A 26,459-nucleotide genomic window follows, 5' to 3' on the forward strand; every position below is an offset into this window, starting at 1 on the left:
TCTCTGCTGAGGTAAAATACTAAGAATCACCACACAAGCTTGGTGACCAAGGACATCTACCTGACACAGCCACCAGTAGCCACCAGTGGGGTGTCCAAGGCCAGCACAGAGCTGCCTCCACAGCTTGGCTGCTATCCACCCAGCTCCTGAGGCAAGAAAGCTGCAAGAGGCACAGCAGCTCTCTTCATTCCCCTTGGCAAGGGCTTGCTGGGGCTAAAAACACATCAACTACTATGGCCCTTCCCCAAACAGATGGCATGGAGCTGCTGCAGGGAAATTGCGTGGCCAGGCATGGGCATGGGCCAGGACTTGGAGCTCATCTTCATGGGCATACCTGAAGGGGGAACCATGGCCCGAAGACCCTGGTGAGGTCAGCCCCTGAAACAGCTTCCTGAGAGCCGAGCTGTCCTTTGGATAAAGTGCCATGGTCATATTGTAGCGATGCTCCCTGGAGCGGGTCCTCATCCCCACGAAGAGCAATCCAGCCCAAAAAAACAGGCTACAGGGAGGGGAAGTCTGTGGCACCATGCCAGCCTCCCTTGAACGCATGTTCAAGTGCTTAGAAAGGCAAAGCAGCAGCAGACACTGGTGGTGCCGCCCACAGGGATGGTGGGATGGCTGTGCCATCCAGCCCTGCAACATCCCTGTCCCCCAGTCCAGCCGCTGGACACAACACCCATGCACAGCTGAACAACCCCTTTGGGTGCTCTGCATGGGTGCCTCCTACGTGGTGCACACAAGACTCAACCGGGAAGCCCCGTGGGTGGCTCCTCACTCCACAAGCCCCACCATCCCTCTGGCTGGGCTGGCCTGGCTCCGGCTCCTGCCCCGACACAATGCCACTCATTCAGGTGAGCCACGCTGCAGCCCTTGCATGAAGGCTGGAAATTTATGACTTGCCTTAAATGTCACCTTTTCAACTCCGTGCCTTGGCTCAGCAACCTTTGAAGCAAACATTAGCAAATGACTGGCGTTTTTCAGAGGGGGAGGGGGGGGGAAGTAAAAAAAAAAAAAAAGTTGACCCTTCCAAAATAAATAAGTGATCTCACAATAAATGGCATGAAAAGGCTCACATTCAAAACTGGCAGAAAATACCTGCAGTCAGCAATGACGTCATCCATCAGCTGGGCACCCAGGGCATCCAGCTCACTTGGCAAGCGGTTGGCCTTGAGGGCAAGTTGGACCTTCTCCAGGTTCGCCTCCTGCATGATAGGTGGGGAAGAGGAGCTGCACAGCGGGGAACCACCTGGCACCCAGCTCCACCCCATGTCTGGGACCCTCCCAGCCAGTGGCCCGGGTTGCTCCTCATGATGAGAAACTCCAGCCTGGGTCCCAACAGGGCTCTGCACCTCCAGGTTTGCTCCTGTTGGAGCTCCAGGGGAAACAACAGAAAATACACCAAGAAATCCCAATAGCTCAGGAGCTGAAGGAAGCACAGAATTATAAAATGGTTTGAGTTGGAAGGGACCCTAAAGCCCACCCAGTCCCACCCCCCTGCCACGGGCAGGGACACCTTCCACCAGACCAGGTTGCTCCAAGCCCCGTCGAGCCTGGCCTGGGACACTGCCAGGGATGGGGCATCCACAGCTGCTCTGGACACTTGTGCCAGCGCCTCGCCACCCTCACAGGGAAGAATTTCTTCCTAATACCTGATCTGAATCTCCCCTCTTTCAGCTTGAAGCCATTCCCCCTTGTCCTATTCCTACACGCCCTTGTGAAAAGCCCCTCTCCAGCTTTCTTGCAGCCCCTTTAGGCACTGGTCCCCCTGGAGCCTTCCCTTCTCCAGGCTGAACCCCCCCAACTCTCCCAGCCTGTCCCCACAGCAGAGCTGCTCCAGCCTCTGACCATCTCTGTGGTCCCCTCTGGCCCCACTCCAACAGCTCCATGCCTCCTGCACCTGCATCAATAGGCAAGTGGGTGACAGCAAAGTGCTGCGTTTTACACACAACCTTGTCACCCCAGTGGGGATGAGGGTGGTCCCTTCCCCTCCACAGGCTGAGCAGGGCACCCAGGACACTGACAGAGTTCCCCTCCACAGCACAAGAGTCATCAAACCCCAAAACCTAACCAAGCCTGGAGGTGGCCTCTGTCCTCTCCCTGTCCCCCCAGGCAGGATGCATAAAGGAGGTAGACAATGCCCCTTGCCACCGTGGCACTCACCAGCCTGTCTGCTGCATGGTGGAGAAGGTTTTGCGCATCAGTCCGATAGCTGATATCTTCCCAGTAGGATGACAACACCACCACAGGCTTCACATTGCCCCAGGGCAGGTAGTAATACTGACAACCTGGGGAGCACAGCACACTGGTGAGCTCATGGTATTGGAGTGATGGGGGACCCCACTCCTCAGGACCAGAGCAGAGACGAAGGGGGGCATGTGTCTTGGACAGAAGCACATCTCTGGGGCTCTTCTGGAGCAAGAGGATGAGAATTATGTTCCCCAACCCCATGTGCAACAGAGCAATGCACACCAAGGTGCAAAGGGAAGTGCATCAACCTCCACGGCTGCAGCAGTTCCTGCAGAGCATTGAGGACAGAAACCACAACAACCACCCCAGTGGGGTGAGGACTTCTCATGCCAGAGCGAGAGACCCGCAGAGGCCAGGGAAAGGCCACCCCAAAGCACTGGTTCTTCCTTGAAGAGAAACAGGCACTGTGAGTGCCAAGGAGCTGCTCAAAAACCACTTCAAGCCAGCACTGACCTGAGAGAAATAGTCCTGGCTTCCCCACTCCTCCCTGGACACGTATTCCCCCTTCACAGCATGGCTGAGGTTGGGCAAGGATCATCTGGTCCAACCCCTGCTCAAGCAGGAACATATTCCCCCTTCACAGCATGGTTGAGGTGGGCAAGGACCTCTGGAGATCATCTGGTCCAACCCCTGCTCAAGCAGGGTCAACCTTGAGCAGGTTGTCCAGTTGAGTTTTAAATAACTCCAAGGATGGAGACTCTACACCCTCCCTGGGCAGCCCATTCCAGTGCTTGGTCACCCCCATATCTCTCACCATCAAAGACGGCCCGGCTGTACTGGGTGGTGGAGGCCAAGGGCAGGCAGGTGTTGTCAAACTTGTTGCCATAGTTGCCAATGCTGACCTCAAACTGGATGGCATCATCCACGTCTTGGAGCATGGTGGCAGAGTAGAAGGCAGCAAAGAGGGAGTACTTCCGACGGCGCAGGTACTTCTGCAATGGGCACAGGACTGTGTCCACAGGGAAGACACCACCACTGCTGTCCTACACACAGACCCTCCACTACCCCGGTGTACACCAGCTCAGTGAGGCCTCCAAGATGGAGAGGTTTATTGCAGGGAAGAAAAGCATACATTGCAGCAAGGGAATCTGGGGTGTGATATTTAGGAAACACCTGACAAAGGAGGCGGCTAGGAACTTCCATAAAAAATGCAGTTTAAACTTGAAGGAACGAGCAAAAGGAGCACATCTGCAATAGTGCTGGAGTTGATGCAAACCTCCCACCCCTCCATGTTCACCATGGTCTGCTCGCCACCATGCAGCGAGCTCGATGCCTTGGGATGGAAACGCAGCAGGAGACACCCTCCAGGAGCTCACTGACCACTCCACTGCTCATGGGACATCCACCCCCCAGGACCAACACCCACACCCCTTCTGTAGTGCCCCACATGCCAGAGGGCCAACCCCAGAGCCCACAAGGCGGGGTACCCCACGGAGACCCTGTTACCTCTACCCGCAGGATGTCATCCACAGAAATGTCCTCCACCTTCTGCTCCACATGCTCCACCAGTTTGGTCTCCAGCTCCACCAGGATCCTGCCACGATACGCGACTCCCTCGCCCTTGGGGTAGACCAGGGACAGGCGTCAGGACCCCCATGCCCCCTCCCCACAGGCGAGCTCTGTCTTTGCTTTCAATGGGCTTCACGGCAGATCAGGCAAAGTATTTCTGCAAGCACTTCCAAGGTAGAGAGCACTTGGGCAGCGGCGTGGCATCAGGAGGTGTTTAGCTAGTGGGAATAGCCAGCGACAGAAAATGCAGTGCAAGCTCCTAGTAACAAAGCCGGTTTGGGTTAATAGCAGCTTTCTTTTGGCAAGGAGAAGTGGTAGTTTATTTTAGGTTGTGCTGGAAAGAAGCCAACGTCACCTTTCCTAAATTGAGCGTCTCGTAAGGGTCAGGGAAGCCGGTGAACTCCCGGGGGCTGCCGTAGAGGTTGATATAGCAGGGACCGAAGGTCGGCAGGAACCCGAGCCCATCATCCACTGGTGACCGCAGGGAAAAAGAGCTGTTAGAGATTCCCGAAGGCACCTCGGGGACATGTCCCACAGGGCTTTGCTGCAGGACCATGGGGACCACACACATGCGGCTGGAGGCCACAAAAATGCTGCAGTTTTCAACCCCTTTGAGTCCTACCACCACTTACCTTTTTTCAGGGGAAAGACAAGGTGGGGCTGTGTGGGGATCACAGAGCTTCCCAGTCCCAGGAAGAGACCCCAGAGAAGGGGAGCATCGCTTTGCTGGTGCGAACCAGCACAGGGGATTTACACCAGCCAAAGAGCTGGCCCCATGCTCCTCTTAAGGCAGTAAAAGCATGCTTGGAAAAGAATCACTTGTTTTTATAAAATGTCGAGCAAAGGGGCAGAAATCGCTTGCAGGGTCCTGCCCTAGGCTCCCAAGCCAGCTCTGCACAGCTGGCTCAGCACACAACACACATAAGGCTGCAAAGACATCACTGCCCAACAGGGACACCCCAAAACCGCTGTGGGGTTGAGCTGGAGCCATCCCCACCTCCCACCAAGGTGCCCAGGCGTGACGCAGACGGTTCTGCCCCAGCTCCGGGCAGCATTCCAGCCCTGACAGCAACTGAGCCAGCGAAACGATTACCAAGCAGCGACTGCAAACCGAGAGGCTAAGGGGGACGTACGGTCTGCGGCTTTCAGAGGCTTCGCGAGAGCAGGAAACTCATCTGAGGCACAAAGAAAAGGAGAGAGGTTAGGAAAGGCTGGCAGAGGAGCACGAAGGGTTATGGGAAACGAGGGTGGATGCTCTCATGGGCTTTTGGTGCTGACAGAGAGACAGAGAGAGAAAGGGGGAGGCTGTTACACAGCCCTATCGCCCTCCCAGAGACCATAGGATTGGTGTGGAAGAGGAGGATCTGAGCATCCTTGCAGGATGCTCCATGTGTCGCAAAAGCTGGATGGAGCCACAGTTCCCCAGCACCTCCTCGAGATCAAGTGGTGGTGTGTGCTGGCAGACCCCCTGCAGCCTCCAGCACCTCCTCCCTTTCTGGCCTCTCTCTCTCTCTGGACCAGCCCAGAAACTGCAGTTTAACTGGGGAAGAGGAAGGCTGGACACACAAGCACCACAGTGGAGAACAGTGCTGCACCCCAATTCCATGCCTGCATGCACTGGGAAGGGCACAGGCTGCGGGGCACGAGCTTCGCACCAGGCTCAAGCCCTGGTAGCTGCTGCCAGCTTCATCCATCGCCCCTACCGCGTGGGGATGCCCATGACGGGATGGGGGGTTGCAGGGCACCCAAGAGTCTCAGAGATGCACAAAGCAAAGGGGGCAGAGCGAGGGGGTCCCAGTGGGGTTGCACATGCCACCAAGCCGTTAGCAGTGGGAGACGCTCATGCAGGTTAGGGTAGTCTCTGCTCCTGGCCCTGCCCTGGTTCTCAGCAGCCCCACAATCGTGTCCCAGCTCCCTGCCCTCCCACTTGGCACAGGTGACACAGTCAGTGTCACCCAGCCCATCCCTGCCAGCACCTCTGCAGTGGTCCTTTGCTTCGGAAAACCCCTGGGACTTGCAACAGCACTTCCTCAGCACAAGCTGGCCTGAACCCCCATCCTACCTCGTGACAACCACTATATGCCACCTAAAGAGGAGCCACTAAACAGGGGCACACACAGGTGGGACATAGCATCTTCCAGCAACAATGACACCACTGCCTGCCAACAACCACACAGGGGATCACAGCCACCTCCGCACAGCAACGAAAAGAGGAAGCAATACCTCTGGCACACCATGGTCCTGCAGCCTCCCATCCCAACACCCCTGGGAGGAGCTGAAGATCACAGAATCACAGCATGGTTTGGGTTGGAACGCACCCTAAAGCCCATCCAGTCCCACCCCTGCCACGGGCAGGGAAACCTCCCACCAGCCCAGGCTGCTCCAAGCCCCGTCCAGCCTGGCCTGGGACACTGCCAGGGATGGGGCATCCACAGCTGCTCTGGGCAGCCTGTGCCAGCATCTCGCCACCCTCACAGGGAAGAATTTCTTCCTAATGTCTAATCTAAATCTTCCCTTTTTTTAGTTTAAAAAGATCCTCAAAACAACAAATCAGGAGGGGCCAGGTCCAATCAGAAAAGAGACCGCAGGACAGAGCATCCCCCAGCACCGCGTCCTGGTGACTGTGCAGGGACCATCGTGGCCATGACATCCTCCAAACCAACACCAGCCTCCAGCCGTGATCATGCAGTGCTCCTCCATGGCCATGCACCCCAAATCGTGTCCTGCTGCCCCCGGCTTACCCTCCAGCTCCCCACCAGGGGCTGAGATCTTGGACATGCAGAGGTAAGCAGTGCCGATGATATCGTTGTGCGTCAGACGGTCCCTGCAACACAACCCGTGATGCTGTCACACCGTGGAATGGGGAGGGGGGATTCCTGTGGGGCCTCCCCCTGCCTATCCTGCTCCTCCAGCTCTGCTTTGCCCACAGGCAGGCACAGGGAGCCCCTCCGGTGAGCCCTCTCCCCACTCACCAGTCGGTCACCCGGATCCTCATCTTCTCGCACATGGAAGGGAACTGGGAAAAGAGGTAGGGAAAGGAGTGGTGAGCTGTGTGGGGGTGGGTGGGGTGCTGGGGGGGGCACCCCCACTTACCATCGCTGGCAGCGTCAGGCGCTGGTTCCACTGCGGGTTGGCGTTCTTCTCCAGGATCCTCGAGTAGAGCTGGAGATGGGAGATGGGGGGTGAAAAGTCAGTGCTGCCCCAGTGCTCACAGCTCACTTCAGAAAAGCAAGGCTGCCACATGCCCTATCCACGCAGCTGGAAAGCCTCAGGTTCCCCAAAATACACACTCCATTCGCTCTGCATCGCGTTGGTAAACCCCTCTGTGCAGGAGGCAGAGGATGCTATGGGCTGCTTGGGGATCTCACTCCCACCCCCCACCCTGGGACCACCAGAAACTCACCCCCTTCCCACTGTGGTTGCTCAAAATAATGTCCCAAGCCCCTGGCACCACCCCAACACTGTCCCCAGGGAAAGAATTATGGGCAGAGGAGACTCTGAGCCCTTCAGTGCTGCTGCGGATCAAAAGACAAGCAGCAGCTCCTGGGCATATTGCTGGAGGAGACCCGGATTCAAAGGGAGCAGGCTGCGGCTCTGCAAAGCCAGCAGAGCCACCTCCACACCCTGGCTGGTCATGGGGGGACATTCAGCGGCACTGGGGACAGCCAGCCGGCCACTTCAGGCAGTGCCAAGAAGAGCAGCACAACCCTCCACTGCTGCAGTACCCGCCCTCCCCCAGCAGCTCGGCCTCCCCGTCCCCATTTTTGATGCAACAGCACCACGAAGAGCCCAGCAAAGAAACTACTCCAGTGCAGCCCGGCACACCGTGTCTGGTGGCACCGCTCCTGCCGCACACACCAGGACAGGGCTGGGGACATGAGCTGGGCTGCAGCACGTGTCATTGCAGAGGGAAAGAAAACCAGGTGTGACAAGGACTGATGGGACCTTTGCAAATGCTCCAGCAAAGCACCAAATTTTCCCCGTGCACGGCCACCATCCCAGCCCCAGGGACCCGGAGGAGCTGCCCTGCTCTGGCTGCTCACCGTCTTGCCTGCAAAGCTGACTTCCACGAAAGGATCGACCAGGTTCTTCTTGTTGCTCTCGAAGCCAAAGATCTGCCTGACATTGTCCATGACGGCATCATCCACTGGGAGGAGAAGGAGATGCTGAAAGCTCACGGAAGTGCGCAGCATCTGGACGCCCCGGTTCCAGACAGGCTGCCCCACCAAGCAGGCTACGCATCTCCATCAAGCCAGGTGGGGACGAGCAGGAGGGTAAAACCAGTTTGCACCAGTAAGAGACTTATCTCCCAGTACATTATGGCTGAGCAGTATCTGCAAGGCCTTTGGATCAAGGCTATGGATAAAGTTTCCTTAACTGTGACTCTATCCCTCTCCAGCACGTTGCAACGCGCTGCAATGCCAGGGGCTGGACCTGGCACACTCCTGCCCAGCAAAGGAAACACTTACTCTGGGGCAAGTCTTCAGCTTTGAAGATTTTCAGGCAGAAGTGAGCTCCTCTCAGGGTGACCCCGGTGGGGCGCAGGAGGTTGCCCTCGATGTCTTCCTTGTCTTCAGAGACCTCCTTCTTCTCCAGCTGCAGGACAACAGGACAAGAGGAAAACACTACCCATCTTCCTAAAAGTCCTGAGATGAGCAGCAAAACCCCAAAATCCCTGCACCTAGGCCCCAGAATGGAGAAAGATCAAAGCTGCAGCTTCCCTGGGAACAGGCGTGAGGTTTGGTGGCCCAGGGCAGTGGAAAGTACCACGGGTGGAAGGTCCCCCCACCGCAGCCAGGGTGGTACTCACAGGAGCTTCATCTCCAGGCCCCAGCACAAACAGGCTGACTTTCAGGTAGCCCTTGGCCCCCGCGGAGAAGTCCTCTGGGTCAGAAAGCAACAGCCATTTTCTGAGGAAAGCATGTTCTGGGAGAGAAAAGAGATGGAGACCTACGTGCTGGTCCTCACATGGGCAGGGAGATGGCTCCAAGGATGCCATTGGGTGTTATTTTTGATAATAAATACTACATTCCTTTTATACAGAATAGAATAGAATATAGAATGAAAACAGAATGGAATAGAATGGGATGGAATAATGTCAGTTGGAAGGGACCTACAATGATCATCTAGTCCAACTGCCTGACCGCTTCAGGGCTGACCAAAAGTTAAACCACATTATCAAGGGATTTGCCTTATAGTTCTCCATCTTTACAGCCAAAATTACCAAGTTGTTCTCTGCAGTGATTAGGGTAGGACATTTTTTAGAAGCATTCTTTTATCTTCTTTGAGATAAAATAATAGTTAAATGATAAAATAATGAGCCAGACTCAAGACAAAAAAAGTGAACTGGTGGGGCTTTCTGCCAGCGAGTCGGTGGCACAACGACACGAAAGCCTGAAGGACACATGTCTCGGGAAAGGGAAGATAAATGGGTGGTGGTGATGGACATAGGTTCATACATGGGAGAGCTGTGACGTGTGTGCATTTCCTGAATTTTTGGCCCCCAAAAAAGTGTTTCCCAAAGCAACGTCCCACAGTGACCCTGGCCCAGACCCCGACTGCCCGCTGTGCTCACTTGGCTCGGAGTAAATGGTCTCGACATCCATCTGTGTAATAAATGAAAAAGAAATGCCAGTGTTCACCCTGTGGATTAATGAGGCAGAAAACAGGGGAAGAGAGGGGAGAAAGTGGCCTTACCCGAAACTCCCCGATCACCGAGTCCGTCCGGAAAGACCGAGAGTCCACAACCTGCAGGATGAAAATAAGGAAAAACAGTAAATCCAGCCCAAATCCTCCTAGGATGGAGGACCCCGCTGCATGCCCGCATGAGAAATAGGGGGATGTTTTCCAGGGTGCTGCAGGGAGGGGAGACAGGGCAATGGCCCCAGGCATCACCCCAGCCCTCCCAAGGGGCAGGACCAATGTTTTCTGAAGCTCACCGTGATGAAGATGGGTGTGTCAAAAAGTTCAGACGGTGACTCGAAGACATTGAAGAAGAAGGTCTGCAGGGAAGAGGGGTGAGGGTGCAAGGTGAAGGTCTGCCCCAGCCTTCCCCACCAGGGCTTGTCCACACCTCCCATGTCCCTGACTCCGCAGGCTGGAGCCTCTTCCCCTCCGGTTAGGTGAGACCCTACCCCGTTAATAGCAACAGCCTCCGAAGGGGCTGTGCTGGGTGACTTTGGTGCACCTGGGTGAGCATCGCCCTCCGGTTTGCTTTTGCAGGGCTGGTTTGCAAAAGCACATCCAGACCAGTTCCCCTAGAGGGTATCCAAATAAAGCACAGCTGCAGGTTGAAGCAGGCTTTGGGGACATCCCAAAAGGTGGGATTGAAGTCCCCAGCCTTGTCCCCAGTGCAAGTCGCCTGCAGCTCTCTAAGCATGCCCATCCCTGTGTTGCCCAACCCTGTGCAGCCCTGCCCAGAACATGTCACCAGGATGCTACCAGCAGCTCTGGGACACAAGTCACCTTGGGAAGGTGACCAAGACAAGCCCTGCACAAAGGCAGGGGATGCTGCCCTGCTGAAGAGCTCGCTGTGGCTTCCTGCTGCTGTTGCTGCTCTCCCTTTACAGTCTCCATCACCACACCCCAGCCTCTGGGCTGCACTGGAATTTCCATCACTCAGGACCCCAACCCATAACCTTTCCAAGCCTTTCCTGGTGCCCCCAGCCACACTTGGAGCAGGGACCAACCCTCACCTCATCAAAGAAGGGGCTGTTGCCTTTGCGTATCCTCGTCCTCTTGGTCTGCCCAGTGGCCGTCACCTTCACCACAGGCCTGATGTTGACCCCGGGGAGCTGCCGGCCCTCAATGACCCTCACCCTGATCTGGGATGGGAAAGACGACAGGGCAGGGGTCTATGGGTTTGGTCCTACCCTGGGATGTGCACCTCAGGGGGGCACCTCGCAGGTGATGAACCCCCCATAGGGACACACTGGGGGCACATGAGGAGGGGGGGTTCAAGGGGAGCATCTCATCCCCACCTGGAAGTCCTGCGGCTTGTTGGATAGAGGCTTTTTGGGTGAGCTCCTCCTTCGCTTCAGCCCCTGGACATGGTGCACGGGGGGCTTGCGGGGCAGCGAGGGCAGCTCAGACCCCGGTGGCCCCGAGGAGGAGGAGGGCTCAGTCTCATCCCCCGTCGCTGCCTGATCCTCTGTCTCCTCCTCTCCAGTCGTCTCTGCACAGGGCGAGAAGGGAGATAAAGGACTGAGCGAAGTGGGGCCAGGCATCACAGAACCGCAGGGGGAGGGGTATAGCTGCAAAAACTGTGATGCTACGGCAGGATGCATCCCCGCCCTGGTGTCACACGTGAAGATTTCTCGTTACCAGTGACCGTGTCGGGCTCAGCAGTGGCCGGTGCTGGCTCAGGAGGGGCTGGTGGGGGAAACAGGGGGACAGCTCCTGGTGGGGGGATGTAGGACACCTGCAGGATGAGAAAAGCCTGGAAAAAAAGAAATAATTGTTATACAGTGTCCAGAAATGCTCTCCCGGGGTCTGAGCCTCGATGCCAGATGCCACCCATGATGTTCCGCCCAGACATGGAGGATGCAGTCGAAACAGCCGCAGCAGCTAGATAAATACCGGGAAAAAGGGATGGAGGAGGGGGACAGCAGGGAAACGTGCCCCAGGGCTCATGGGGTGCAAGGTCCCAGCACTGTGGCCACCCAGCCCCTATCCCGGTAGATGGCAGCCCCAGGCTGGGTTGAGCCAGGGCTGGATTCTGGGAAGGGAGTGGGAGGGAGATGCTGAGGCAGAGGCAGGGAAACCCTCGGGGAGAGGGAAGCTGCGGAAAGGGAGATGCAAGATTTAAGTGGCTGCAAGGGGTGGTCCTGGCGCTCCCCTGCAGAGCCTGCTGGACACCCAGCGGGAACATCCCCGTCCCGTGGCTACACAGCAGGGACATTGCTCACACTGGTCTCCAACTGGGAGCTGCAACTGGCAGGGGCATTGCTCACACTGGTCTCCAACTGGGAGCTGCAACTGGCAGGGGCATTGCTCACACTGGTCTCCAACTGGGAGCTACAGCCGGTAGGGACATGGCTCAGACTGGTCTCCAACTGGGAGCTGTAGCTGGCAGGGACATGGCTCATACTGGTTCGGGCACATGGACTCACCCCAGTGCTCTGCTTCTTGGTGTCCAGCAAGGGGAGGTTGTAGGAGGCTGCCAGGCTGGGGGAGGAGAGGACATCTCGCAGGGGCACTCGGGCTTCTCCCAAAAACCTGGGGGCAAAGAGCACCAGGGACATGGGCAGGGGAAGGGGCTGAGGAGTTGCAGATGCTGCCAACCCAGCACGCACCACCAACCCACAGGGGAGGGGCAGGGGGGGACACTTGCTGGCAGCTGCCCGAGGGGACATTTGGTGACTCAGAGCCAGCCCAGATGAAACAACAGGGGCAAGCATCTCCAGGGGCTTTGTCCACTTTTTAGCAAGGAAAAGCATTAAAAGTCCACACTGAGGCACCAGGAGCCCCAGCCCAAAGCGCTGATGGATCTTCCTTTGCCAGCGGAGAAAGCAGAGCTGCTAGAGGCAGGGGTTTCCCCAGGGGTGGGTGAGATCCAAGCTGGCAGCCAAGGCTGGTATCCCTATGCCACCATCATCCAGAAGGATTTTAAACCACCATAAAACCGATTTTCCCCTACTGAGTTTCAGCATCTCCCTGGTGCTCCACTTCTGGTCAACCCTTCCTGCACCATGCCACCTCCCACCCCAGCCAGCAGTGCCAGTTCCCCCACAAACCAGGGCTGGCTGCAGAGTGGGACCAGTGCTGCTGCCCAGCTCCTGCCACCCAGAGCCAGGAAAGCCCCCAGACCACTTTTTCCTGTCCTAACAGCACGACAAGATCGTGGAGCAGATCCTCCAGGAAGACATGTCGAAAGGCATGGAAGGCGGGGAGGTGATTAGAGATGACCAACGTGCCCTCGCCATGGGCAAATTGTGCCTGATTAATCTGGTGACCTTCTACTGGCCACATCAGTGGGCAAGGGAAGAGCTACGGATGACATCTACCTGGACTTCTCGAAGGCCTTTGGTACGGTCTTCAAGAACCTTCATAACTCTAAATTGGAGAGACACAGGTTTGATGGATTGATTGTTAGGTAAGGAATTGACTGGATGGCCGCTTCTGAAGAGTTACAGTCAATGCCCAAGTGGAAACCAGGAATGAGTGGTGTTCCTCAAGGGTCCATAGTGGGACCAATAATATTTAGTATCTTCTCCATGGACATAGACAGTGGAATTGAGTGCACCCTCAGCCACTTGGAGATGGCACCAAGCTGAGTGATGCAGGTGATTCACTCAAGGGAAGGGATGCTGTCCAGAGGAGGGACCTGGAGAAGCACAAGAAATGGGCCCATGTGAACTTCATGAGGTTCAACAAGGCCAAGTGCAAGGTCCTGCACCTGGGCTGGTGCAATCCCCCACCCCAGCACAGCTGGGGGGATGAAGGGATGGAGAGCAGCCCTACCCAAAAGAACCCGGAGGTGCTGGTGGATGAGAAGCTGGGCATGACCCAGCACTGTGCGCTCGCAGCCCAGAGAGCCACCCATGCCCTGGGCTGCATCCCCTGCAGCGTGGGCGGCCGGGCGAGGGAGGGGGCTCTGCCCCTCTGCCCCGCTCTGGTGAGACCCCCCTGCAGCGCTGCCTCCAGCTCGGGGGTCCTCAGCACAGGAGAGATGCGGAGCTGTTGGAGCGGGGCCAGAGGGGACCACGGGGATGGTCAGAGGCTGGAGCAGCTCTGCTGTGGGGACAGGCTGGGAGAGTTGGGGGGGTTCAGCCTGGAGAAGGGAAGGCTGCGGGGAGACCTCAGAGCACCTCCCAGTACCTAAAGGGGCTGCAAGAAAGCTGGAGGGGCTTTTCACAAGGGCGTGTAGGAATAGGACAAAGGGGAATGGCTTTGCACTGAAAGAGGGGAGATTCAGATCAGTTATTAGGAAGAAATTCTTCCCTGTGAGGGTGGTGAGGCGCTGGCACAGGCTGCCCAGAGCAGCTGTGGATGCCCCATCCCTGGCAGCGTCCCAGGCCAGGCTGGATGGGGCTTGGAGCAGCCTGGGCTGGTGGGAGGTGTCCCTGCCCATGGCAGGAGTGGGACTGGGTAGGCTTTAAGGTCCCTTCCAACCCAAACCGTGCTGTGATTCTGTGACTTCAGACAGCAAGCGTTAATTGCCAGTCACCAGGTAATTGCCCCATTTGGGTATTGCAGCGTCCATGTGGGTGGTCAGGCTGGTATTTTCTCCCAAAGGAAGTAAAAGCGAAATTCCACTGTCACCTTTGTGATGGAGAGGGGACCACTCGCAAGAGCATCTCAGTCCCCATGGGTCACAACGGAGTGGCTGCTCCCCACACTGGTAGACACCATCTCCCTGTGCTGGGAGCCGGAACCCTTCTCCCATCCTCCCCTCGCTATTTATAAAGACACACAACGCCACCGAACTGGACCAGACCCAATTTCCACCTCCGCTGGCCTCCAGCCCAAGAGCAAATCCAGCATCGGCTCCAGACATGGAAATGGTATACTTCACGCCAGGGCCATCCACCCCATCCCAGCCAGAGCAGGACAGCAGGTTCCCACCCTCCGCTGCCCAAAAATAACTTCCTTCCTTTATTTTTTATCCTGTGCAAGCACTGATCCTGACCAAAGGAGCCCGACATGCAGACGTGGGTTGCCGGCTGAGTACCCCGGGGCTGGAGGCGGCATCACCACCTGCTCTCACCCTTCTTCCTAACGCCATCACTGCAAGGAGGGAGACCCTAGATCCATGGGGAAACCTCTGCTGTCCCTGGTGTGAGGGGCACCAGGAACTGCTGTGAGAAAGGAAGCCGCCCTGGGCTGTTTGTTTTGCAAACGCCGCCCTTTCCAGCTCTGCCGGCACAGCATGCTTGGGAAAGGAGCTTGGCTGCCGTCTCACAAGTCCCCAGCCAAGTGCCCATCACCATGGCCTCACAGCACCAGCACTGCTCCTGGGACAGGCAGCTGTGCTGGTGCGACAGCCCGGGGGCGGTGGTGGGCACAAGGGTCCCTTATGTGCTCCTGGCCCTCAAATACTGTTTTTTTCTCCCCAGCCCTTGAGCGAAGCAGCCCAGAAATGCAGCTCTCGCCTCCCACCAGCCGCCACCGTGGCAAAGGGCAGCCGGCACTGGGGTGCAACATGCGGAGCCAGGGAAGAGCCCAAGCCCCCTCCCCAGCCCTGTTGTGCAAAGCCTTGTGCATGCACAGGCTGTGCTGGTGGTGGGAGCAGGGCAGGGGGCTCACACCCAGCATCTGACCCAGAAACCCACCTGTTCCGCCCCACAGTCTCATGGTCTTTCACAACGACGGTCAGCTCAGCACCCGGGTCCAGGGGAGTTCCCTTCAAATCCCACTCAAATCCCTGGAAGGGATAAGAAAGGAGCCAGGGTCAGTGGCCAGCCGAGGCCACGATGCTCAATGCCAGCTTCCAGCGGCTCCAGCACCTCCGGGGTCTTTTGAAAGTGGAGAACCAAAACACCAGACCCATTTCACTGTCACTATACTGACAGCACAAGTCTCAGCACTGCACATGCCTGGAGCAAAATTTCCCAGCAGACCCACAGAAAAATGATGCCCCAGGCAAACACCTTCCCCTCATCATGGATTAAAAGTGAAGGAGCAAAAAACGGGAGCTGGCACACAGCATTTCTGCACCAAAACAGTGTTAATTGCTCACCAAAAACCCTTTTTTTTTTTAATTTTGAGCCATGTAAGAACAGGTCAGGGTTAGAAGGAAGAAGGTTCGTGAAAAAAATATCCTCCCCTGGGCCAGACTGATGAATAAAACACACTTGTTTTCCCTTTGAGCTGCAATATTTTTAAACAGCTTCTTTTAATGTGCGTGCCTAGCCCCGATAAGATCTTGATGGAAGGGGAAGAGGCAGGAGCAAAGGGCTGCATGGAGCTGGCTCAATTCCGCTCCTCTGCTGCCCAGAATCTTGGACATGAAGCTGTCCACGGTGGGGTGATGGGGACCGACCCCAACCCCCTCCATGAGGTGACAATCCCGGGGCATCACCAGGTCCCCCAAGCCCCTTGTGCCTGGGTCACCTGGCTGGGCTTGCACCCAAGTCCCACAGCACCCTCCATGCCCAGGCTGTTCCCTGTGGGGATGGGGACAAGGATGGAGACACACTCACCTCGTTCCATACGGGGTTCACGTTGTTCTTGATGACTTTAGTCCTCTTCTTCACACCTGCAGGAAGGAACACAGACAGGTCAGACCAGCTTCCCTGCCTAACTGTGGGGCAAGACCCCAAAATTAAACTCCATCCACCACATGCATGTGAGGCTGGAAGCCTCCAGTGATACCCGCAGCTCCCAGGAGCAGGATTAGGCCCTGCTCCTTGCACACATAGGCTCTGGAGCCCCACTTTGAGCTCCAGCCCTGCCACAAACCTTGCTGGAAAACCCTGAGGGAGTCATTTCAATGCACCGTGCCTCAGATTCCCCATGAGCAGGGCGGAGAGGAGGCTCCCAAAGGCTGCTGTGTGGGATTTTGGGCTGGAAAATGTCACAGGGGACCCAAACATCCTCCTCCCCCACACCAGACCTCAGTACAGTCCCAGGCAGGTTCCCCTGCGACCACCAGCTGGATGCCTGCACACTGAACAGGCTGGGGGGGGCTGGCCCACTAACATCCCCAAAAGACGCAGATGGGGGTACTGTCACCTGGTCCCCAGGTGTGGGACCGCAGCCATTCCAGGGCGCAGAGTCGGGCAGCAGCAGTTAAAAGCAGCACAAACCCAACATCCTGAGGAGCCGTGGTGCTGGGGGTCTCCAGCCCTGCCAGAGCAGCCCCCCACAACAGCTGCACCCTGAAACCGCGACCTTCACATTACACTGAAAACCAGCCAAACGCCGGCCCCAAGGGGCCACATCACGGGAGGGACTGGGGGAAGAGGAAAAGGAAGAGCCGAACAATAGCGGTGACTCAAACCCCGGGGGACACCAGCCAGGCGCCCTGCAGCGCCCTATAGATATATATAGGTACCCCAGGCTGTGGGTATGACACACAGGACTGACGGGGAGCCTGAGGCGCTCATTCAAAATATTCTCCTTTTTCGTTGTTGTTGTTGTTTTCACATCACTAAATGAATCTTTTCCTGTTTCAGATTTTAAGATTTCTCTCATTTCAGATAAAAGATTTCCAGTCTCTTCTCCATCTCCCAGCCTGGAGCTGGAGTGGCCGCGGGAGCCAGGCTGGGGCCGGGGGCAGGCAGAGCTGCCATCGCCCCAACACGGCACCTCTGGACAATGTCACCAAGCCTGAGAGATAACACCCTCGATGTAAGGCACGTCTTCTGCTTATGCCTCATGCCCATGGGATGCAGAGCCCTGGAATTCCCCCCACATTCCCAGGACTGTGATTTGGCCACCAAGAGCTGCTTTGCACCTTGGCGGGGGATGGATGGAGCCCACTCTGGGCGAGCACCCAGCACCCACGGTGGGGTGGAACACACGAGGGGTCCCGGAGCCGGCAGGGAAGGGGCTGGCAGCAGCACCATTCCCCCCACCCACCCCACACAGCACAGGAAAGGCTAGGTCAGAAGCCACTCATCCCTTTCCTTTCTTTATTTTTTTTTTTTCTAAAAATGGACATTTTCCACCACCAGGAAATGGCTGTCAAGAAAGAAAAAAAAAATAGTGACATCCTCATGTGAGGACTTTCGAGGTGCAAATGCAGCGCTCCCTTCCCCGACCTTCATCCTCCAACACCCACAGCAATGCCATAACCCCCTAGATAAAGCTTTCTTTTTGTCAATCTCATATTATTAATTAGAAGACCTTAACGAGAGCAAAGTACAAGAGCGACTGAGAGCACCCAAACGCGCGACACCCTGCAGCAAAGCCAGGTCCTGCTCTTTGCCGCGGCTCACCCCCTTTTAGATGCCGTGACACTGGGTGGCAGTACTAAATGACTGTTGTCGTCCCCCAGGAAAAATCCCCACCGAGGCAACAGCATTTCTCACTGTCCCCCACAACCCTGCACACCCCCAAAATCACGGAGGAAGAGCATTAAAAATCACAGTCCACCCCAGGGACCCTGGGATGCATCATGCGTGTCAGCACGGGATGCATCAGAAGGTGGGGATGGAGGGGGTTACGGTGCACTGGGTAGTGGAGTGGGCAATATGGGTGAGGGGGTGGAATTTTGCAAGGATTTAGGACAAGGATGGGGTTTAGCAAAGCCCGGCTTCTGCGGGGCATCCAGCCAGGACATACATCCTGGCCGGGCGCCCCGCATAAGCCGGGCTTTGCTGGAGGAAGCTGTAAAACCAAACAAGAATCTAGCAAGGCAATAATCCTGCCCACTCCCAAGATTTGGGGTCCCCTCACCTCGGAAAGTCAGGCTGGCCACAGGGTCGCTTTGTTTGTCCCCCTTGTCCAAGTTGGGGAGGTGGCTGGCTCGTTGGAGCAAGCAACGCAGCATGGCTGGACGATGGAGCAGGGCACGGTGAAGCCAAAGAGGGCTCGGCCCCGGGCACGATCCGGCCCCCCATTCACCGCCTCCCACCCACCCCCCATCCCCACCCCCCGGCGGCCGGAGGAGCTGCCCGGACGGCGACACGGAGCGCCTCAGCGCGGTGGCTCCCGAGGTTGCAAGAGGCGGGATGCTGCGAGCCACGGGGCTACCAAAGACGCGGGAGCCGGGTATGCTGAGAGACCCGGGGACGGTGAATTAAATCACCGGGAGTCAGGGATGCTGCGAGCTCCCGGAGTGGTAAATAAATGAATGACACCCAAGGATGCTGCAAGGATCCGAGGATGCCCGAGCACCAGGATCCAGGGGTACTGCAGGCTCTGAGGATGTCCAAGAACCGGGATCCGGGGATGGTAAATAAATTAGTGACACCCAGGGATGCTGCAGAATTCGAGGATGGCTGAGCACTGGGATCTGGAGATGCTGCAAGCCCCTGAGATGGTAAATTAAATCATCAGGACCCAGGGATGCTGTGAACCCCGAGGACGCCCAAGCACCAGGATCCAGGGATGCTGTGAACCCCAGGGATGGTAAACAAATCACCGGGATCCAGGGATGCCCTGGGGATGGTAAATCACCAGGACTGGGAATGCTGCAAGCTTTGGGGTGCTGTGGGACCTGGGGGTGCCTGAGCATGGGGCCCCAAGGACGCTGCAAGCCCTGGGGATGGTGAATCATCCAGACCCAGGGGTACTGCAAGGCCCAAGGGTGCAAAAGCACAAGCTTCTGGGGATGCTGCAAGTTCAGGGTGACCAAGTACCTGGACCAGGGAGCACTGTGAGCTGCAGGAATGCCCAAGCAGTGGACCCTGGGGATGGAACACCTCCGGGGATGCTGAGGCAGCAGGATGTGGGAGATGCCACACACACACAAGCCCCTGGTAACACTGGAGCACTGGGACTGTGGGGGTGACACACCACAGGGTTGCAGAGCATCAACACCCTTGGGCTGAGCTGACACCAGTGGTTGCGGGGGACACATTCCTGCTGCCACCCCCTTCCCTGTCCCCAGGAGCAGAGGCAGGGATTGTCCCTCTGTCACAGGGAGGGAAAAGCTGGTGCTCAGCCCGGTGGGCAAGAGGCTTCCCACAGCCATGACCACAGACAGGGACACTGTGACAGTGGGGCAGGGACCTCTGTGCCACGAAGGAAGGTCACAGTCCCCCCCAGCCACAGAGCCAGGCACAGCTGCTGACACACAGCCCCAAAAAGGTGCTTTTTCACCCTAAAGATATCCAGAGCATTATAAACAAGCCACGAGGGGCCAGTGGGTATCTCAGTCTCCTGCCACCCCTCACGGGGAGGGTTTGGGAGCCAGCCTAGGCTGGCTCCCCTGCGGCCACTGCCACCACCCAGGGGACCAGGGACAGACAGCGGCCCAGCACTGCCCCCCCCTCCCGCACCCTGCCCAGCCCCGTCATCTCATGGGGAGCCACGGCAGAGCCCCCCGAGCCCGGCAAAGCAACAGCTCAGCCGTGGGGTGCCGCAGGATAGGGCCCGCTGCGATGTGGGTGCGCTGTGAATGAATCCCCGGGCAAAGGGACCCCCCCCACCCGGCCCAGGGAGGGGGCTGGGGGGGTCAGAACTGCGGGGGTGCAGGCAGAGGGGTGGGGGGCCAGGGAAGTGGGTGTCCGGCAGGTTCCCAACATGTAACCAGCCCCACGCACCCGTGGGACCCTCGCCCATGGGGGTCACGGGCAAGCGTGGCAGCACCCGCCTGCCCATCAGCACTCCCAGCGCCGAGCAGAGGCCAGAAATAGCCCCGGCTGGCGGGTGCCGTCACCGCTCAGCTATGCCCCCCCGCGGCTCTGCCCCCCTCTCCCCCTCAAGTAAGGAAGGATCCCAGGGGGGACTCCCCACGCATCCACTCCGCACAGAGCAGGGGGGCAACGGGACCCACGGGGGTGGGGGGCTGCGTGCACCACACATTGCGGGAGGGGGGCGCATCAGATCGGGGCGGGGCGGGCACGGGATGGATGAAGACGCAGGACCCCACCCCACCCCTTCCAGCACCGTCCCCGCCGACTGGACAGAACCCGATGCAACCCCCACCACCCCCCCAACGCGACCCCCCCTCCCCGCACCTCCGAAGCCGGCGGAGCAGTAGGCATCGCTGATGTCCGCGTCCGGCGTGCGGACATTTTCCGCGTGGAGGATGAAGACGCGGAGCATCGCTCCGGCCCGGCCGCCTCCCGCCCCGCCGGCCCCCGCCCGGGACCCACCGCCCCCCTCCCCCGGGACCCGCCCCTCTTAAAGGGGAACGGCTGCGGCCGGGGCTGGATGCGGCCCCGCAGGCGGGGCAGCGTGGGGGAGACCCCACACACACGCTCCTTGGGGCGGCTGGCAGAGCCCCCGGAGGATGGAGGGCGGGGGGGGGGCTTAGGGCTGGTCCCCCCCACCAAGCAGCGGGTTGGGGAGCCTCCAGGTGCAGCCCCAGCTCCTCACCCTGAGGCCAGGGCCGGGGGGTCAACATTAGCTCTGGGGTGGGAAAGTGGGCTCTGCGGGGGAGCCGAGGGATATTCAGTGTGAACCCTGCGGCACCCCTCAGCCGGGCACAAAGCTGGGTCCCTCCCATGAGAGCAAACCCCCAGCCCGGGGGTGCCGCCGCAAGCAGTCCACCCCTGCGCTGAGCAGCACCCATGGGTGGGGGGGGACCCTCCCCACGTGCCGTCCCCTGCCTCAGTTTCCCCAGAAGGACGTGTCCCATTTTGGCACAGCTGTGATCAGCCGTGCAGTGACAGGTGGGGACAGCTACGGCACCCGGCTATTTCAGGGAGGCTATTTTTACCCCTGGGTTTCCCAGCAAGGGGCTCAATGAGGTCCCTCCCTCCCAGGCAGGCCAGGACCCCTCTTCCCACTCTGCACCCCCCTGGCTGCTGACCCACATCACTCCCCTTTACCCTCTTTCACATTATCTAAACCTGAAACCTGTTTCGCACTGCTGAGGCACTAACCACTGCACCAACAACCGATGCCTGGCAGGACACCAGCACAGGGATTGACCACCAAAGCAGAAACCTTCCGGAAGCAGCAGAGTTATCATATTTAGCTGAAATTTAATTATCAGTGGTGATTAAAGCCGAGCGCACTCACAGGAGGCAGCGTGGCCCAGCCGCAGGGCCCCCCCAGTACCCATATCCCCCTCCCGCCGCTCCATCCCTCCCTCCTTTTGCATCCCTCTGATATTTAGCACAAATCCCTTGAAAAAGCCACTTTGTCCCTTGTCCATCCATCTTGGCTCCAGGAGCATCTAAGTCCCCATCCTGGTGCCCCAAGAGACCCACAGACCCCACCATCCCAGCCCTACAAGGACTATTTCTTTTCCAAGACCCTCAAATAAGCTCGCCTGGCTGGGCGCCCCGTGAGCACTGGGCTGAGCTCAGCGATGCCCAGTGGGAGGGAAAAAAAATCCTGAAAAAAAAACGCTGCTGCAAAAGCTTCGCAGATTTTACTCAAGGCACCCGCAGCCAAGACGCCTGCGGCAGCGTCCCTATGGATGTGCCAAGTGGACAGGGCACACAGCACGTGGCCAGTTTAATTACCAGCAGCTCTAAAATAACCTCAGTTTGCAGCACTGGTTGGCCCAGGATGAAGTGCAGCACCACACGTTTTGGGAAGCAAACTTCAGAAAACCCATAATAGCTCGTGCTGTAATTCTGTTTGGGGAGGTTTATCTCATTTTTCCTACTTTTTTTTCCATATCACCCTGAGAGGGACAGGATGTTTTTTTCCTCAAAATTCCCAGTTAAGTAGCCCTCACCACTCCTGCATCTTTTCCTGGGATGCTGCAGCACTTACCTGGCTTTATCTAGGATGGATAAACATCTGGTGTCTTTATTCTGGTGTCTCTCGGCCAGGCACAAACAGGGTCCGGGGAGCTGCGAGCGAAGAGGAAGCAGATGCAGAGCAGAAATAGGATTTACTGACCAAGTCCCCATCCACAGCCCTTGCCATCCTCCAGAGCCACACTGCCGCGCAGCCAGATGGCAGCTGGTGCTGGATCCCATCTTCCTGGTCACAGGAAGCCTCCAGCTCTGGGCTGGGAGCAGGCAGGCAACGAGTGGGCATCAGGGCCTCAGCCAAGATGAAGCCCCCCAAGCTGCTGCCCTCACCCACCTTGGGCACCCAGAGCTGCCCCCAGCCCCATTGACGGGGTGTACCTGGGGAGGCTGTGCAGGGCTCAAGTCAATTAACAAACAAATTTTTTCTTCATTTGCCAACACCTTGCCCTCGGAGTAGCATCTAAAACTGCAGAGCTGCTGGCATCTCAGGTGATTTCCGAGCATCAAGTCTAGGAAAAGCCGCTTCTTTTAAAGCAAGAGCTACAGGCTTGGGAAGAAAGCGTGGTTATCACCCCAAAGCCTTCAGTGAAGGGGAGACAAAGCAGGGAAGGGGGAGCAGTGGGAGGATGAGCTTAGGCTGCTTCCAGAACCGGCGACCACCAAGCCCAGGCCCACTCGGCAGCTGTCAGAGCCACGTGTGGGAGCAGAGCACAGCCAAGGACCCCAACAGACTGGTGGGTCCCCAGGGTGCTTCTCTCCCCCCTCAGCCTTCTATACGCTCAGCAGACGCAAATTGGGACCGAAGCTCGCGTGGCAGAAGCAGGAATGAAGAACAACATTGTTTTCTCGTCTTCTGCACAGATAAAGCAACAAAGAGAAACCGTGGCAAGAAATTGCCTTCCCAACTCCACAGAGCAACTGAAAACTCAGAAGCACACATAAAGCTGCATTGTACAGGAGATGGGACTAACGAGGACAGAAGGCCACATCCTGTGCTCTGGTGAGGCTGGGAAAAACCGCTGCAAAGGTCCCAAGCGGTGCCGGGCAGTGGAGGATGCCACTGGCAGCTCCCCGAGGAGCCTCCAGTCTCTCCCAGCTGTGGAACAGCTTGGCAGCACAGCTCCGCAGGTGCTCCTCACACTAAATTCCAGTTTGCATCCCATTATTTCAAACAGGATTTTTGAATTCTCTTCTATATGAATTACTACTAACCCAAGGGTAACTGGGTAATTAAGCAGTTAAATAGCATTATGCCAGTCTCATCTGTGCTGCTCACTGCTTTGGATTAGAGGTCAGATCCCGAAGAGAGCAGGGGGAGGCGGGCCTACACGCACTCTCAACGCAGGCGCGTTCTTACCCTGAAGCATGCTCCCTGACTTGCCAAGGATTTGCTGGTCTAAATCCCTCACCCGAATTTTTGAGACACTTATCTGTTGGCAGGGGATGGACATGCCAGGACAGCCCAGTGCAGTGACTCACCAGCATACACCAGCAGCCAGTTCACGTTCTTTATCAAGGGACGCAAGCAAAACAAAACAAAAAAAAACCAACCCCCCCCAAAAAAAACAAAAAACAAAAAAAAAAGAGAAGCCCAAACAGCAATAATTTACAAAATTCTGTTGCCTGCCTGTCAGACAGCGTGACTGCTCTGTCAACTACATGAGCAGCCCAAAGCAAAGTCGGCTTTTTGGAGCCTTCAGAGCAGGCTCTGTCCTCTTTGCACATACATGGCACGGACCTCAGGCAGCAGATGGATGTTTAAAGACACTTACCAGCTCGGTATCGTGCAACAACTTCAAAATGTGAAATACAAAGTACCTCTTTCTGCACACACTTGCTCTTGAAGAAGCAAGGTCCTGCGAGCCTGATGGGCTCCGTGGGATCGTGTCCCACCAAGGAGCATGTTCCCCACCAGCAACACACAGGTGCTTCCTTTGCTAAACCCCATGTTCAGTTTATTTCGGTGCTTTCCTGATCAGAGGTCTGCAGGCACAAGGATTTTTGCCCCAGCTATGGCACAGGTATGACCTTTAATACCCCACCAGGAAGAACAGCAAAGTCTCTCCTTTTCCTTGGACCTGCAAGAATGCTTCTGCACTCTTCCTCCAGGAACAGAATTCAACCAAAATCAACTACCCAAAGTCTGAAGGAGTAGCAGAGACAATGGTGGATTTCAAAAACCAGTCTTTTAAATAAATTTCAAGTGGCTAGGTAAAAAATAAAAGCTCAAAGTCAATCATGATACAGTTGTGACCCACTGCTAAGAGCACACCAGTCAGAACCCCAGACGGAGCAGTGAGCAACACTGGAAGAGAAAATTGCCATGTTCAGCCATGCTGCTGAGTGCTCCACAGGCTTTGACCGACAGACTGGAACAAACAGGCAAAACCAACCCAAAATAAACAAGCAAGCTTGGTCACCAAGGAGAAACAGCAAGAGATGGTGACCTCCCTGGCTGACTGCAGGAATGACAGGCATGCTAACAGTGCTGGAATCCGCTCTGCTCCCCTTCACGGCCTCGGCTTTATCTTCCCAAAATTACCATGAGATCACAGAGGCCTTAGAAAAAAATCCAGCTAAAGGGAACATAACAATCCACAGGATCACTGAAATCTTCACCATGAGGGTCACTGCTCTGGAGCAGTACGGAGCATATGTAGCATGTGAAATTTCGCCTGCTGAGAGCTCTGTAAAGTGGCACTGGACGGAGAACTCAAGAACAAATTCCCTCCTACTCTCTGTTGTGATCCAGAGTTAACAAAACACAATAAATCACACCAAACGCAATCCCCTGGTGTTAACTATACAGTAAGAACATTTATTTTATGTCAACACTTGTAAAAGAAGTCTCTTCCAAGTCAGATGATTTGATATATAAATCAAAGCCACCGTATGTTTTTCTTTTAGTCTGTCTATACTGAGCTCAATTTATACAACATAAATGATTCTTTCTGAAACAAAATTACAAATTAAAACATAACAAAATACACAAAATTGACTGGACCCTAAGTTTAATTCACTGAAAGAATTCTTCTTTCCTCCGATCACCTTGAACTCCGCTCTTCCCCACCGTTATCCTCATCCTTCTGCTTGGCCATGAATTTCTGTAGAAATAAGGGCAGCCAATGAAATTATACTGCTGTGTTATTCCTCAGCTGCAACAAGATCATGCTCTAAACCAGTGCAAAGTTCACAAAGGCACTGGCCAAAAGCCACCCTGCTCTTTATGCTGGTAACACGCGATTTGTACTGAAAAACATTTAGTTTTGCTCGCAAACTGACCCCCACATAGCCACCGAGCAGTGAAGCTCCCGAGTGGAGTGCGGCAAAATATTTATTGGGTATCAGGATTTCACACTGTGACAGACACCAGTGTCTGCTCATGAAATATAAAATAGTTATTCAATATTCCCCACAGGCCGCGTATTCATGACACCTACCTTACAACAGCCTATGTCGATAAATACCTTCCCAGTTCTCTACCCCTCACACCGGCACCTCACCCAGAAGGGGCTGCCTCTCCCCACCGGATGGGGACACAGCAAGATGTGCTGCTGAGGGCTGAGGGGAGTTTTGATCCCAAACTTCAGTTTTCTGGTTGACAAAGTGACCTTTTGGTCATTTTATATCTGCAAGATATTTCAGCCAATCTGCGGTTTCAGCAAGCCAGGAAATCTGACAAAACCATGCTTTCGGACACCTGCGCAGTTTTTAAAAATCATTTCTTAAAAATGAAGGGAAGGTAACAGCTATCCTCCCCATGCCTTCCCAGGTAAGGAAGGCTTTATGTAGCTGATGAGTAATTTAACAGCGTCTGTGTCCAAATTTTAAACTAAACCCCCTTGAAGTATTAAGACGAGCTCCCTGCACCACTAGGAAATTAGTATCACTCATTAAAGCAACCATTTTTAGAACGGTAATTCTCTGCACCCGTGTGTTTGGAGAAGCTCGAGCATTACCTCCATGTTTTGCTGATGAAGCAGTGTCTTGCAGTGATTTTTCACAGACGTTTCATCTGCGTAGAACAGCGAGCAGATCTGACAGAAAAAGCCAGCCTTTGGAAGGAGGTAATCCAAATCTGAAGAGACAGCACACAACATTCACATGAACAAAACACAGCTTTGAAACAGCCCATTAACAAAACACAGCTTTCAAAAATATTTAAAAATTGGATTCCTTTAGCCAAATCTGTACAATTTGCTATTACTGGGAGGAAGTTTGTTAAGTTTTTTCAGTATTCCAAAAATTGGGGGTTTAATCCAAGTTGGTTACCTGCCCTACTTCAATAAACAAAGGACACAATTTTCTGCGAACAGGGCAAATGACCTTCTGGATCTGAAGTTCACTGCAACTACCTCAGCGTCTTTTGGCCTTGAAAGTATTATTATATACCACTCTTGCCGAGTTTAACCTCTGTCCTGCAGCACGTTACAC

The 26,459-nt window shown here is 56.0% G+C and overlaps 2 protein-coding genes across 19 annotated transcripts in view; both read right to left on the bottom strand.

Annotated features, from left to right (window-relative positions):
- The window catches only part of DYSF (dysferlin), a 104,441-nt gene extending 84,010 nt beyond the window's left edge, over positions 1–20,431 (bottom strand). For 6 of the 14 annotated variants that reach the window (XM_056345190.1, XM_056345154.1, XM_056345181.1 and 3 more), the window contains exons 1-22: positions 18,100–18,238; positions 15,900–15,955; positions 15,030–15,121; positions 11,868–11,973; positions 11,080–11,194; positions 10,737–10,930; positions 10,452–10,580; positions 9,696–9,758; positions 9,454–9,504; positions 9,332–9,362; positions 8,567–8,682; positions 8,226–8,352; positions 7,800–7,903; positions 6,850–6,918; positions 6,729–6,772; positions 6,498–6,580; positions 4,890–4,931; positions 4,112–4,227; positions 3,694–3,807; positions 3,002–3,179; positions 2,161–2,285; positions 1,096–1,202 (exon numbers count right to left, since the gene is read on the bottom strand). In XM_056345190.1, the coding sequence (XP_056201165.1) occupies positions 1,096–1,202; positions 2,161–2,285; positions 3,002–3,179; positions 3,694–3,807; positions 4,112–4,227; positions 4,890–4,931; positions 6,498–6,580; positions 6,729–6,772; positions 6,850–6,918; positions 7,800–7,903; positions 8,226–8,352; positions 8,567–8,682; positions 9,332–9,362; positions 9,454–9,504; positions 9,696–9,758; positions 10,452–10,580; positions 10,737–10,930; positions 11,080–11,194; positions 11,868–11,973; positions 15,030–15,121; positions 15,900–15,955; positions 18,100–18,193 (2,156 nt within the window). In that variant the 5' untranslated portion in view covers positions 18,194–18,238. Of the gene's footprint in view, positions 1–1,095; positions 1,203–2,160; positions 2,286–3,001; positions 3,180–3,693; positions 3,808–4,111; positions 4,228–4,889; positions 4,932–6,497; positions 6,581–6,728; positions 6,773–6,849; positions 6,919–7,799; positions 7,904–8,225; positions 8,353–8,566; positions 8,683–9,331; positions 9,363–9,453; positions 9,505–9,695; positions 9,759–10,451; positions 10,581–10,736; positions 10,931–11,079; positions 11,195–11,867; positions 11,974–15,029; positions 15,122–15,899; positions 15,956–18,099; positions 18,239–20,327 lie in introns of those variants that run through there. The other 8 variants (XM_056345227.1, XM_056345218.1, XM_056345145.1 and 5 more) reach the window with 3 other exon arrangements.
- A 4,386-nt stretch (positions 20,432–24,817) lies between these two features.
- Positions 24,818–26,459, bottom strand: part of ZNF638 (zinc finger protein 638) — a 66,411-nt gene continuing 64,769 nt past the window's right edge. For all 5 annotated transcript variants that reach the window (XM_056345281.1, XM_056345291.1, XM_056345275.1 and 2 more), the window contains exons 25-26: positions 25,985–26,103; positions 24,818–25,129 (exon numbers count right to left, since the gene is read on the bottom strand). In XM_056345281.1, coding sequence (XP_056201256.1) covers positions 25,070–25,129; positions 25,985–26,103 — 179 coding nt within the window. In that variant the 3' untranslated portion in view covers positions 24,818–25,069. The remainder of the gene's footprint in view (positions 25,130–25,984; positions 26,104–26,459) is intronic.

This window comes from Falco biarmicus, chromosome 1, assembly GCF_023638135.1.
Source record: "Falco biarmicus isolate bFalBia1 chromosome 1, bFalBia1.pri, whole genome shotgun sequence".
Taxonomy (NCBI): domain Eukaryota; kingdom Metazoa; phylum Chordata; class Aves; order Falconiformes; family Falconidae; genus Falco; species Falco biarmicus.